The following is a 12,041-nucleotide window of genomic DNA, read 5'->3' on the forward strand; positions in this document are numbered from 1 at the left end:
GTGCATTTCTAAGCCATCGCTTACGCACTGCGGTCACGGGGGCAGCGACTGCAGAGGCCTCTGCAGAGGTGACGTTGGCTTGGATTCGGGCAGGGACAGGGAGAAGGCTCCCAGTGCGGTTGGAAATGTGACCTGACTCTGATTGTTCCCAGCAAGAGCCTGGCAGGTCAATTAGCAGTGGGGCAATATCTCACAGTAAAGAAACAAGGGCCACAGAACGACGGACCTTTGACTTTCCCCCGCCTCTTGTTTGTCTGTACCCACCAGGGTTTATATAACCTTTCTGCCCCTTTCATTCACCTTGAAAACAAGCAAACTGAGCCTTCAAACTTCAGCCTGCAAACTAAGCCTATGATCACCCCCGGGTTCCTCCTGGTTAACAATTTACAACTGACATACTTAAATGTTAGCATTTTGTAGAGAGACTCCCATGGGGTGGGATTTTTGTTTTTTAATCTGGAAGATAGTAGAGAATCCTATTTCCTTCCTCCTTCACTCACTATTAATAAGAAATAATAATTTCAGATTTAATCTCTGCTTTCATCTCAAGAATTAAAGACACAAAAGCAAGGAAGGAAGTACATAGGCGTACAGCTAATCAAACCTGAGGTGGTGGGCCATGCACAGAAATAACTCTAACCTAAGGAAATACTTTTAAAAATCATATTTAGAGTTTTGCAGTGAGACTAGAAACAATGTTGCCAGTCATTGTCAAAAATACAGAAGGATATTTCTTGTCCCTTTTAATATCTGTGACATGGGGTATTTGGGGAGCTAAAATTAGAAACAGTCTTAATACCTCGCCAACAGGGGAGGATGGAAAATAGTTTTGAAAGTGTCATTCATTCATTTACATGTCTGTACATACTTCGTGGAATTTTTGCATATCTAAAAAGTCGAGCAACTTCCACTGGAATTGAGGCCACCTCTTACCTTAAACAATGGGACTCTAGCTCCTCATTTTAAAGGAAACTGCAGAAAAGGAGCTATGTAACTTTCGCATGTTTTCAAAAGTCATTTCAGAGTCTGAGAAAAAGATAGTCAGTGAAGATAGAAAGTGAAAATTACAAGAAGAAAAGTAAAGATTTTTGCTCCTATCCCAATGTCCTGGGAATTGAAAACACCTCAGTGTTTCTAATTTCCCAGACTCAGTCCAGAAGTCAGGGCCCAAGGACCACGGTCACCCTACAGAACCGGAAGCCAAGGGCATACAGAATGGTTAGACTGCCCAGCTCCTCCTTACAATTAAAATAACACTTCAAGCATCCTATTTTTAGGATCATAGAGATAGAGTTGATTTTTGTGAATCTAATCCCTCCATTTTCCTTTTCTTTTAGAGAGATTTTTTGCTATAGGGTGCGTGCACATACCCAAGAGACAGAGATAGAGAGACAGAAAGCAAGAAATCACCCCCAGGGAGGATGGCCATGCCACAATTCCTTCCCCTCCATTCTCCTCTTGGGATTTTGGACATGTACGCATACATGCCCAGTGTGAGTTTGAAGCCACCAGGTCCAGGACACAAACTGCAGTCAACTACATGAGAGTCCAGTGACATAACCATTATGCCATCTGCTGATTACCCCTGTTTTTCAAAAAAGAAAAATGAAACCAAAAAGATACCCCTCCAGCTGCCATGGCTGGTTAGTGGCCAAATCCTGCCCTACCTTGGAATTCAATTTTCCTACACCAATAAGCCTTCATTCTCTCGGTTCTCAAAGAATAAAAGCTAAAAATAGAGGAGGAGGAGGAAGAAAATATACGCACTTCTCTTTTCATATAAAACGACATCTCTCATGCGAATGATTGAGGAAGTCTTGCTGTTTTCCCCCATGATCACGCACTGTTGTTCTTTGCTGTGGTACTGAAATGACCTGCAGAAGACAGAGAATACGCTAACTTTCTCCTTTAGTCAAGGAAAGCACGAGTAAGACACTGCAAAGGAGAAGTAGCTCTGCTGAAGCAGGGAGCTCAGAACCCTGCCTTTCAGTCCATGTTGGTGTCGGTGAGGTTCTGGCGATGAACACAGCAACGCAGTACTCCTCTTGCCCTCTGCTTCCCTTACCATCACCCTCGCTCTTTTTTGTCCCAAGTGTTTTACTCTTTTGTCACTCGTTTTCTTCATTAATGCCAGAGTATTTGTTTTTGTGTTGGAAAGAAACAACCCTGATTAGATGAAGCCCATTCTCACGTTGGCATGACTATGACTTGCAGACTCCTGTCATTTCCCCTTAACCTTTGCCTCTGCGGGCCACACTTTCCCTCTGTCACACACCTTCCCATCCACGTGGTCCTGCCACGAATGCACAGTCAGACATCCCGAGCCGTCCACAGCCACCCTTCCAACCACACGAAGCCTGGAGCTGGCCAACGTGGTCTAGTCACTGCTCCTACCTGAGGGTGTGAGGCATGCCCCTCTCCCTGCTATGACACCTCCCTGCCTTCTCGGGGCTTCTCAAAATCTCACGCATCCTCAGAGCCCCACTCGGTCCCTGGGGCCTCCTCCAGCTGTCTCACCCTCAGAATGGCTGTTGCCTCTGAATCTTTATAAAGCATGCATTGATTATGCCACTTGCCAATTCCTCACATTGGTTGCCTTCTTTCTTTCCTTTCCTTTCCTTTCTTTCTTCTCTTTTCTTTTTTTATTTTGTATCTTATTTCCTTACCATAAATACAAATGGGCAGACCCTGGGTCTTCTATCTCTATGTCTTTGCTCCTAGGATCTGGTACTGCAGAAGACAATTAGAAAATACATGAACTTTTTTCTTTAGTCAAGGAAAGCACAATAAATAAGACATTCACGTGGTCATTAGTAGAGATTTATCACCGGCGGTGGGAAAACTAGAACTCAGAACTATCGCGGCTAAGGTTCATGTGTGTGTAAAAGTAACTAACTTCCTTTTGAGGTATTTTTTCTAAAGGGGACACTAAAAAACCTTAACAAGAAGCTGTTAGTATGACTTCATATTCTGCAAGTATAGTTCCAAACTTCAGTCCCATGAAGTCCTCTTTCCTCTTTGTTATAACTTGTAAAGTTTATTTATTTACTTCTTCCATGAGCCAGAGAGAGACACAGAGAGAAACAGACAGATGATAGCACCCGACGGGGGCCGGCCACTGCTGCCAACCCCAGCCTCTGCCAGCCCCAGGTTGCCCACGCACTAGGGAGGTCTCCAGACATGAACCGGGGACCTTGCCATGAGGCTCAGCCTCACAGAGCATCATGTTTACCATTCCCTCTTTCCACCTAAATTCTATTTTTGTTAATACGTCTGTGAGTAAATTTCTTGTATCTCAGACAGCCAGATTTCTGTACGGCTGTGGCCACAGTGAAAATACCTGCAGACGAATTCCGTTTCCACCTCACACTTCGCAGCACACTCCTCGACACTGCCTGCTCTGAGCTGCTTCCTAGTGACGCTGAACAGCGACGCCCCCTGGGTGTTCACATAGTCATCCAGGCTGTCTCCTTGACCTAAAAATGAAAGACAAAAGCAGAACAATTGGTCAAATTAATCACCACCATGATGTAACTATCATGGCTTTTCAGTCTGTCTCCTTTGTATCAACCAAATGCATGTTATTCAAAGCAAGACGGATAGTTGTGAGTAAAATAGAAAAACAGTTCCATGAACAGACTGTGATATGTTAAGATTGACTAGATCAATCAATGGGTAGAATAGAACTATGTAACAATGTTTATTTTACTGTACTCATAGGCGTGAAAATTTAAATAAGAGTGAATGATAATCTATTTTTTTAGAAAGATTTTTATCATAGGGCATGTGTGCTTGCCAGAGAGACAGAGAGACAGAAAGCAAGAAATCATTCCCAAGGAGATGGCCATGCCACAATCCCCCTCTCCATTCTCCTCTTGGAATTTTGGGCAGGCACGCACACGCACCTGGCATGAGTTTGAAGCCACCAGGTCCCAGACATGAGCTGCTGTAGACTATGTGGGAGTCCAGCAATGTAACTATTATGCCATCTGCTGGTCCTGATAACCATTTTTGTTGTTGTTGTCGTTTGTTTGTTCTTAGGTGTTTGCCATGGGGTGTGTCGCTTGCCAGAGAGAGATAGAGAAAGAGACAGAGAAAGAGAAGTACAGAAATCATTCCCTCAGCGGGGATGGCCATGCCGCAATCCCTTCTCCTTCAGTCTCCCCTCAGGATTTTGGGCATGCACACATATGCACCTGGCATGATTTTCAAGCCACTAGGTCTGGGACTCAAACCACAGTTGGCCATGTGGGAGTCCAGCCTCTTAACCACTATGCCACCTGCTGGCCCCAGTATCTACTATCAGTTGCCATGTCATGATGGAACAATAGAATACCACCAGTGGAAGTTCGTTACCAAGTGTGTTGACTTGTACAATACGGAGCACAAATGCGACTTGGAGGCCATTGTTTGATTTCCAGTGACACAGGCTTTGGTGGCGAAGCTCTCTCTTTAACTGGTAATAAGCATTCTCGGGACGGTTCCTCCTCAAGAGACTAAAATTCTGATTTCTGATGTCGAGAATAAATAAAAATTGAACTAAATTACTGTGCCATCTTGGGCAAAGATTACTGGAGAGTCAGAATCTCATCTGCAATTCAAGGTCACTTTTATTCTGGGCTTAGCACAGTGACACATCACCACTAATTGCAGAGAAATAATTGCAGCTGGCACTTCAGAAGAAATTGTAATCGATTTGTAAAAATATATCAGAAAACCAGAGCCTGGGACCAATGCTGGCCTTCGTTTTTCCTGAGGTAAAACCCGAGGCCAGCGATCTGTGTGAAGGTTGCTTTCCACCTCGTTACTGTAGAGAGTGGCTGAAGGAGCACCGCCTGTCCCCACCACACACTGCCCAGTTCCCGGCCTTGCTCCGGGAGCTCTGTCCCAAGCCTGGGGATGTCAGCTTCCTCCTTTTGGTACAGAATGCTGGTGACTCTCCCAGAGGAATAAGCCAGGGCAGGTTAATAAAATGAAGATAGCCAAGTTTCCATGGGATTAGGCAACATGGCAACCTTGGCCGCTCGAGGGGAGTGGTGGGGACAAAAGCCAGCTGGAGTGAGTTGAAGACTGAATGGGGCAGGCCTGGGACAGCACGAGAGACCAGCGCTCGTCAGAGGCAGGGAGTGGGGAAGAGCCCTGTTATTAGAAGGAATGTGCAGCCATGGAGTTTTATTAGAGCTGAGGCTCTCTAGAGCGTGTTTGTATGCTGATGAAAATGACCTAGTAGGAAGATCATTAAGGGTCAGATTCTCCTTCCCAGAAAGGGTGTTCCTGACCACCTGACAGAACAAACGAGGCAGTGGTGGGGGTGGGGTGAGCTCTAAGAGGTTAATACAAAGTCACCTTCTAAAATCCACCCTCTCCCAACTTCGGTCTTCCTCAATGTAAGATCTACACTGAAAGGACAGATGATTGAACAGGAAGTTCAGTGATGCGATTTAAACTTCAACACACTAAAAAGCACTTGATAGATGCATCAGAGTATGGAGAGGGCCCAGTGGGTAGCACGGTGGCTGAGGCGGCTGGATCTCATATGGCCAAATGTGTGGTTCAAGTACCGGACCCAGGGGCTTGAGGAACACTCCAGGGACAAGTGCGAGCATGCCCCAAATCTCAAAAGGAGATAGATAGGGAGGAGAAGGGATTGCAGCGTGCCCATCCCCCAGGGGGATGCTTTCTTATTCTCTCTCTCTCTCTCTCTCTCTTTCGGGCCCATGCACCCTTAGGTAAATGAAAATACATACATAATGGAGAGAGAGATACCCCGGCCCATATCCATGTCTGCACCCTGCATTTTCCTCCAACTTGAGTTGTGCTTTGGTCATTTTAGAACACTCGTTATCTCAGTGACATGTATTCTACAAAGAGTTAGAGAAAACTTCCATTTGGATCACCCTTTGATTAAGCTATGTTTAACTGTGTCATTGCTACGTCTCATGGCATGTAGCTGCTGAGACCCACCTTAGTATCTGCTGTCCCCCCCCAAAAATCAATATTTAAAAAAATCTCTCAATCTTTTCTCCCTCTTAGTCACCTTCGGGGCTCATGTAGTCATGTGATTTAATCATGTTTGTTGGCATTAAACACACCTGTTAGTAGGGAAAATATTCTTATATTATAGTCCAGTGTAGATGTACATGGCCACTGAAACAGTATACTTTATTGCTCATGTGGAATTTCTTCATCACCGCAGTGTGTGTGTGTGCATGCATTCTTGTGTGTACAAAAGGGAAACTTAGTTTGTAAAGTGTAAGCTCTCCCTCTCCCTCCCCCTGGGGATATGTGTAAAAGAAAGTTTTCTCTCTTCCAGGCATTTCTGTGCACTGGAAAGATAAAGCACGCCTACAGAAAGCAAGGGTAAATACCTTTCTTTCAGAAAGAGCTTACGAATGAAGTTTCCTCCTAGGTTGGTTATGACATATGTTAATCCCGTAGCAGAGAAGTGTGCTCCAACCTCTGGCTGTAGCCCAGTGAATAAGTATATAGTGTTTCAAGTCCTGCTTTTCTGGACTGAAATAGAATATGCATACCACACACACACACACACACACACACACAACCATTCCCCACAACAATCCCTTTATTATTTTCCTATTCTGTATATTCTTTGATGTCTTTTAATGGCTCCCACTAAATTCAAATGTATTTGACTCAAACATACAGTTTGCAAAATTATCTGGTAATTTGTAGATTGAGTTTCAAGTACCTATACAGTGTTTATATGAAGAAGTACTGACATAATGTGGGATTCAATTTATAGGAAAAGTTCAAAATTGGCAAAGCTATAGAGACAGAAAGTAGATTAGTGATTGCCAGGGGCTGCAGATTTTTTTTTAATATTTATTTAATTCTATTTGCTATTATTATCATTTTTAAATTTTGACCAGAGAGAGAAAGGGAAAGTGAGAAAGCAACGCTCCAGGTCCAGGATTTGAACCTTGGTGGGCCATGTGGGAATCCAGCACTCTTAACCACCACGCCACCTGCCAGTCCTGGCCAGGGGCTACAGATTGAGGGTAACAGCAAAGGAGAGTGGAGAGTCTTAGGTGCAATGAAAATATTCCACAATTTGTTATGGTGATGGTTGAACAACCCTGACTATTCTGAAAACCACTGGATTGTATGCCTTAAATGGTTGAATGATACAGTATGTGAACTGTATTTCAATAAAGCTGTTTTAAAAAAGAAAAGCTACTATTGGGGCCAGCAGGTTGCATGGTGGTTAAGGTACTGGATTCCCACATGGCCAAACATGGTTCAAGTCCTGGACCCAGTGGCTTGAAAATGACAACAAATAAATATATAAATAAATGTAAAAAAAAAAAATTTAAAGAAGAAAAAGAAGAAGAAGAAGAACTACTAGATTGTTCTTTAAAAGGCTTAAATGAAGTTGAAAAGGAAAGGAAAGTACTCATTCTTCTTGGGGAGTCCTGTTTTAAGTCATGGTGTCTTTGCTTCTTTAATTTGGGAGTTTGGTCATTTGTCAAATGATAGGATTTTCCTAAATCTAGATTTCCTCATCTGTAAAATAGGAGTGAATACACTACCCTGCTATGCCACCCGCTAAATTAGCTGGTGTTAGTAAGGGACGAACACAAACATTCACACATATGTACTGGGGGCTTCAAAGTTCACTGAAAAAGTGGAATTCAAGTGTGAGTTTATTTTGTTGCAGAAAAATTTTGAAATTTATACGTAGTTTTCTCATAAGGCTCATTTTAATGGCCTTTTTAAAGCTCTAATATGTATGTGTAAGAATGTGCCTGGCCAGGGCCAGCAGGTGGTGTAGTGGCTAAGGTGCTGGACTCCCACATGACTAGCTGCGGTTCAAGTCCCAAACTGGCAACTTCGAAATCATGCCAGCATGTGTGTGTGCGTGCCCAAAATTGTGAGAGGAGGTTGGAGGAGAAGGGATTGCAGCATGGCTGTGCCCCCTGAGCAGTGATTTCTTGCTTTCTGTTTCTGGTGAGCACACGCACCCTATAGCAAAAATCTCTGTTAAAAAAAAAAAAAAAAAGCTAGTACGTGGTCTGCAGCAAGCACTAGATAAGTGTGCCTTGAATTACAATGTGCATGCATCATTTGGTAAATCAGATGCCTGTGATTTCTCCAGGCACAATAAGAAGCAAACATACTCCTGTGGAAAGCCTTTCTTAAAGCCTAACAAATAGAGAACTACATGGTCAATACACAGACATACTTAAAGAGATATTTCATTGTTTAAATTTGGAAGCAAAGTGAATATGACACCTTATTAAAAATGTTGTAAATTAATCAAGCTGCTGAGGACCAGGCAAAGACGTTAACCTGGGTTAGTGTCTGGGTTGTTTGTGTTACTGGTTTTTTTTTCCCCAACTAAACCAGCCATCCTTTGGGTTGAGACATTTGGCTTTGAAAAGTCACTCCTAACTTTCTCAATTCTTCTGTCCCCAGCACTTGGACAATATTCACAGAGAAGTTAAACTTCTTTTTTTTTTGGGGGGGGGGAGGTTTTTACTATAGGGCATGTGCACTCTCCAGAAAGAGAGAGACAGAGAGATAGAAAGCGAGAAATCACCCCACAAGGGGAATGGCCATGCCACAATCCCTTCTTCTCCATTCTCCTCCTGGGATCTTGGGCACGCATGCACACGCGCCCGGCGTGAGTTTAAGCCACCAAGTCCGGGACTTGAACCGTGGTCGACTACATGGGAGTTCAGTGACATAGTCATTACACTAACTGCTGGTCCCAGAAGTTAAACTTACTTCTTGAAGCAATCCTCAATCTTATGTTAGATTTTGAAGGGGTAACTTTACGTAGCAAAAGTCATTGTGTATTCATTTTTAATACACTGTCAGGACAAAGTAATGATTGAAGTGAAAAACAAAACAAAACAAAAGAAAAAACACCTCTTACCTGATTTTAGAAATAGGAGAAGTAAAAGGATCACTTCTTTATGTTCCATCGTGGGACTGGCCAGCAGCATCTGGAGAGCAGTGTGTCCGTCCCGTTCAGGATGTGTCGACTGACATCCACAGACTAGACAGTTAAAGGAAGTTAATGATTCTCCGGGAGGCCCAGGCAAGCCATCAGAACGTGCAAACATTACCTGGGGCAGATCTTACAACACTGGAGAGCAGAGTGCGATAATGCTGGGAAGTGGTGAAAGCTGCCCCCCACCCCAGGCAGCACTGCTGTCCTTCCTCCTTCCTCCCCTCCCCCAGCCTCCATCTTCCCATTTAGTCTTACTCCCCTCCCTCTTGCTACATTCCCATTCTTCTGGATTAAAGGATAGGATAGCTCACAGAGTGTCTCCTGATGGCAGACATTGCCACGTGGTGCCAGCCCATAGTCTCACTCCACCTCCACAATATGCCAAATTACTAGCCTCATCTTCTTTCTTTCTTTCTCTTCCTTCCTTCCTTCCTTTCTTCTTTCTTTCTTTCTTCTTCTCTTTCTTTCTTTTCTCTCTCTCTCTCTCTTTCTCTTTTTGCCATTAGGCATGTGCACTCACTCACCAGAGAGAGACAGAAACAGTGAGAGAGAAAGAGAGAAATCACCCTCCAAAGAGGATGGTCACACCAGGTAATCCCTTTTCCTCCATTCTCCTCTCAGGATTTTGGGCATGCATGCACACATACCCAGCAGGAGATTCAAGACACGAGGTCCAGGATTCAAACTGTGATCAGCCACATGGGAGTCCAGCACCTTAATCACCATGCAACTTGTTGGCCCCAGTCTTATTTTAATATGAGGAAAACAACTCTTCCCAAGTTTACATAACTAACAAGGAATAAAACTGATAGATAACAAATGGCTTAGATCTTAGATTATAAAACTAAGCTAGAACATTATTGCTATCAGCCCCACATCCTACCAAACAGTGTAGAAATTCTATAGTGTAGAACTGTGTTGTGATTACCGATTTATTTAGCCCTGGTGGACTCACATTTCTCCATAATTGTGTTATAAAGTGTTGATATTTTCTTCCAAATGAATTCACAATGCATTATATTCTCATTCTCACAAAATAAAGCAAGAGTGGTAGAATCGAGTTGAAAGAATTTAGTTGTTAAATGTGAACTTTGTCCAGGATTACAACTAGAATGACCAGATAGTACATGCTTTAAAACATTTATTTAGTGTTCAAAAGTATTTAGGAATAGAGTTGACCCTTGAACAACATGGGTTCGAACTGTTCAGGTTCACTTTTATTTAAAAATAAATGCTATAAACATTTTTCTTCTGATTTAGATTTTTTTTAACATTTTATTAGTTATTATTACTTTTTAATTTGACCAGAGAAAGATGGGGTGGGAGAGAGTGAGAAAGCAAGCCACCAGGTCTTGGACTCGAACCATGGTAAGCCATGTGGGAGTCTAGCACCTTAACCCCCATACCACTTGTTGGCGCTTATGATTGTCTTAATACTATTTTCTGTGTTCTGGCTTACTTTAGTGTCTGAATAATACATGTTACATAATACAAGTAACATATATAATACATGTTACATAATACATGTAACATACAAAGTATGTGCTAATAGACTGTTCATGCTATTGAGAAGGCTTCTGGTCAACAGTAGACTATTGGTGGTTACATTTTAGGGTGCCAGACTCTCCACTTGGATTTCTGACTGCACAATGGCTTATGCCCCCAATCCCATGCTGTTCAGGGGGCAACTGCAGTTCAATTAACCTCTGTATTTTAAATGTGAAATAACACAGGAAAGCATTTCCTTCTCTTCCCAGGCTATGAAATCCCCTTCTACAAATGGACAGGTAAAGTGTAGAGATAGGCCCCAGATTTTCTAGGGGAGCCTCCTGCAGAATTCCTTGGCATTCAAGACTGAAGAATTCTCAAGACCCAAGTGCTCTGCCATCATGTGAGGGCATGACCTAACCTAGTTTCCTGATGGTCTTTTTTAGCCTGTCTTCCCCTTCCCGCCTTCACCTCTCCCTCTCATCAAATGGCCCACCTCAGGACTAGCAGGTCGCATAGTGGCTAAGACACTGGATTCCCACATGACTGACTGGTTTGAATCTCAGACCCAGCAGCTCAAAACACACACCAGGCACGCGTGTGCGCATGCCCATAATCTTGAGAGGCGAATGGAGGTGAAGGAATTGTGGCATGGCCACAAAATCACCCCGGAGTAGGGGGGAGGATGATTTCTCATTTTCTGTCTCTTTCCATGTCTCTGGGAAGTATATGCACCATATAGCAAATATCTCTCTCTCAAAAATAAATAAATAAAGCCTAGCTCATCAAAGGGTACAGGAGGTGGATGCAATTCAAGACATACATTAATAGTGGGCAGAATTTTCTTTCTTGAAAATAATGTGAAGTGTCCTTTACAGGCCAATGTTGACATGTTCTAGAAAGTACTCTGGGGGAGGAACAGTCTCTGCTAACATATCATGTGTCCATTACGTGTTCCTTTCCACTAACATTTATCTAGCGCTTCCCCCTGGGGGAGGTACCCACCTACTGTCCTGTTCCTGCTGGTACTGACTCCGATGTGGATGATGCTAGTGCACCTTCCGCCCCTTTGCCTGGGCAGTTCGAGGACGCACTAGGTTGTGCTAATGCTGTTGTGTAAATCAGGTTCCCTCCCAGTGGCCTTCCCCCCCACACACCCCGGTCTTCTCTACCTCATGATTCCAGCACGGTGGTGGGGCAGACCAACTGTGAGCAGAGCTCGGAGGGGTACCACTGGGGTCTGTAGTGTGTAAAGAGAAGAACAAAGAGGAGTGCACTGCTTGTGTGTAGGCTGGGTGGGTGCTGGGAGCCTGCCATCGAGGGACGGCCCCATGCGATCTAGTTTCACGGCACAGGGCGGGCGTGAACGATGGACTGCTTTAGGTCATGTGCAGGAAGCCCACACTGCACTCATCCATCTGGGGATTTTAGCCCATGGCTCTAATTCCAAAGTAAATTTTTCTCTACCTGAAAGAATGGCCACAACTGAGTAAGAAGATATAGTAAGAGCAGACCAGCAGATGGCATAACGGTTGTCACTAGACATACACGTAATTGACCGCAGTTCCAGTCTTGG

The 12,041-nt window shown here is 43.7% G+C and overlaps 1 protein-coding gene across 2 annotated transcripts in view; it reads right to left on the reverse strand.

Moving 5' to 3' along the window:
- The window catches only part of PLG (plasminogen), a 53,209-nt gene extending 44,104 nt beyond the window's left edge, over positions 1-9,105 (reverse strand). The window contains exons 1-3 of one of the 2 annotated variants that reach the window (XM_014589244.2): positions 8,900-9,105; positions 3,341-3,476; positions 1,768-1,874 (exon numbers count right to left, since the gene is read on the reverse strand). In XM_014589244.2, the coding sequence (XP_014444730.2) occupies positions 1,768-1,874; positions 3,341-3,476; positions 8,900-9,089 (433 nt within the window). In that variant the 5' untranslated portion in view covers positions 9,090-9,105. The remainder of the gene's footprint in view (positions 1-1,767; positions 1,875-3,340; positions 3,477-8,899) is intronic. The other variant, XM_006152249.3, reaches the window with a different exon arrangement.
- Between the last annotated feature and the right edge of the window lie 2,936 nt (positions 9,106-12,041).

Source organism: Tupaia chinensis, unplaced genomic scaffold (assembly GCF_000334495.1).
Source record: "Tupaia chinensis unplaced genomic scaffold, TupChi_1.0 Scaffold000346_1, whole genome shotgun sequence".
In the NCBI taxonomy this organism is placed as follows: domain Eukaryota; kingdom Metazoa; phylum Chordata; class Mammalia; order Scandentia; family Tupaiidae; genus Tupaia; species Tupaia belangeri.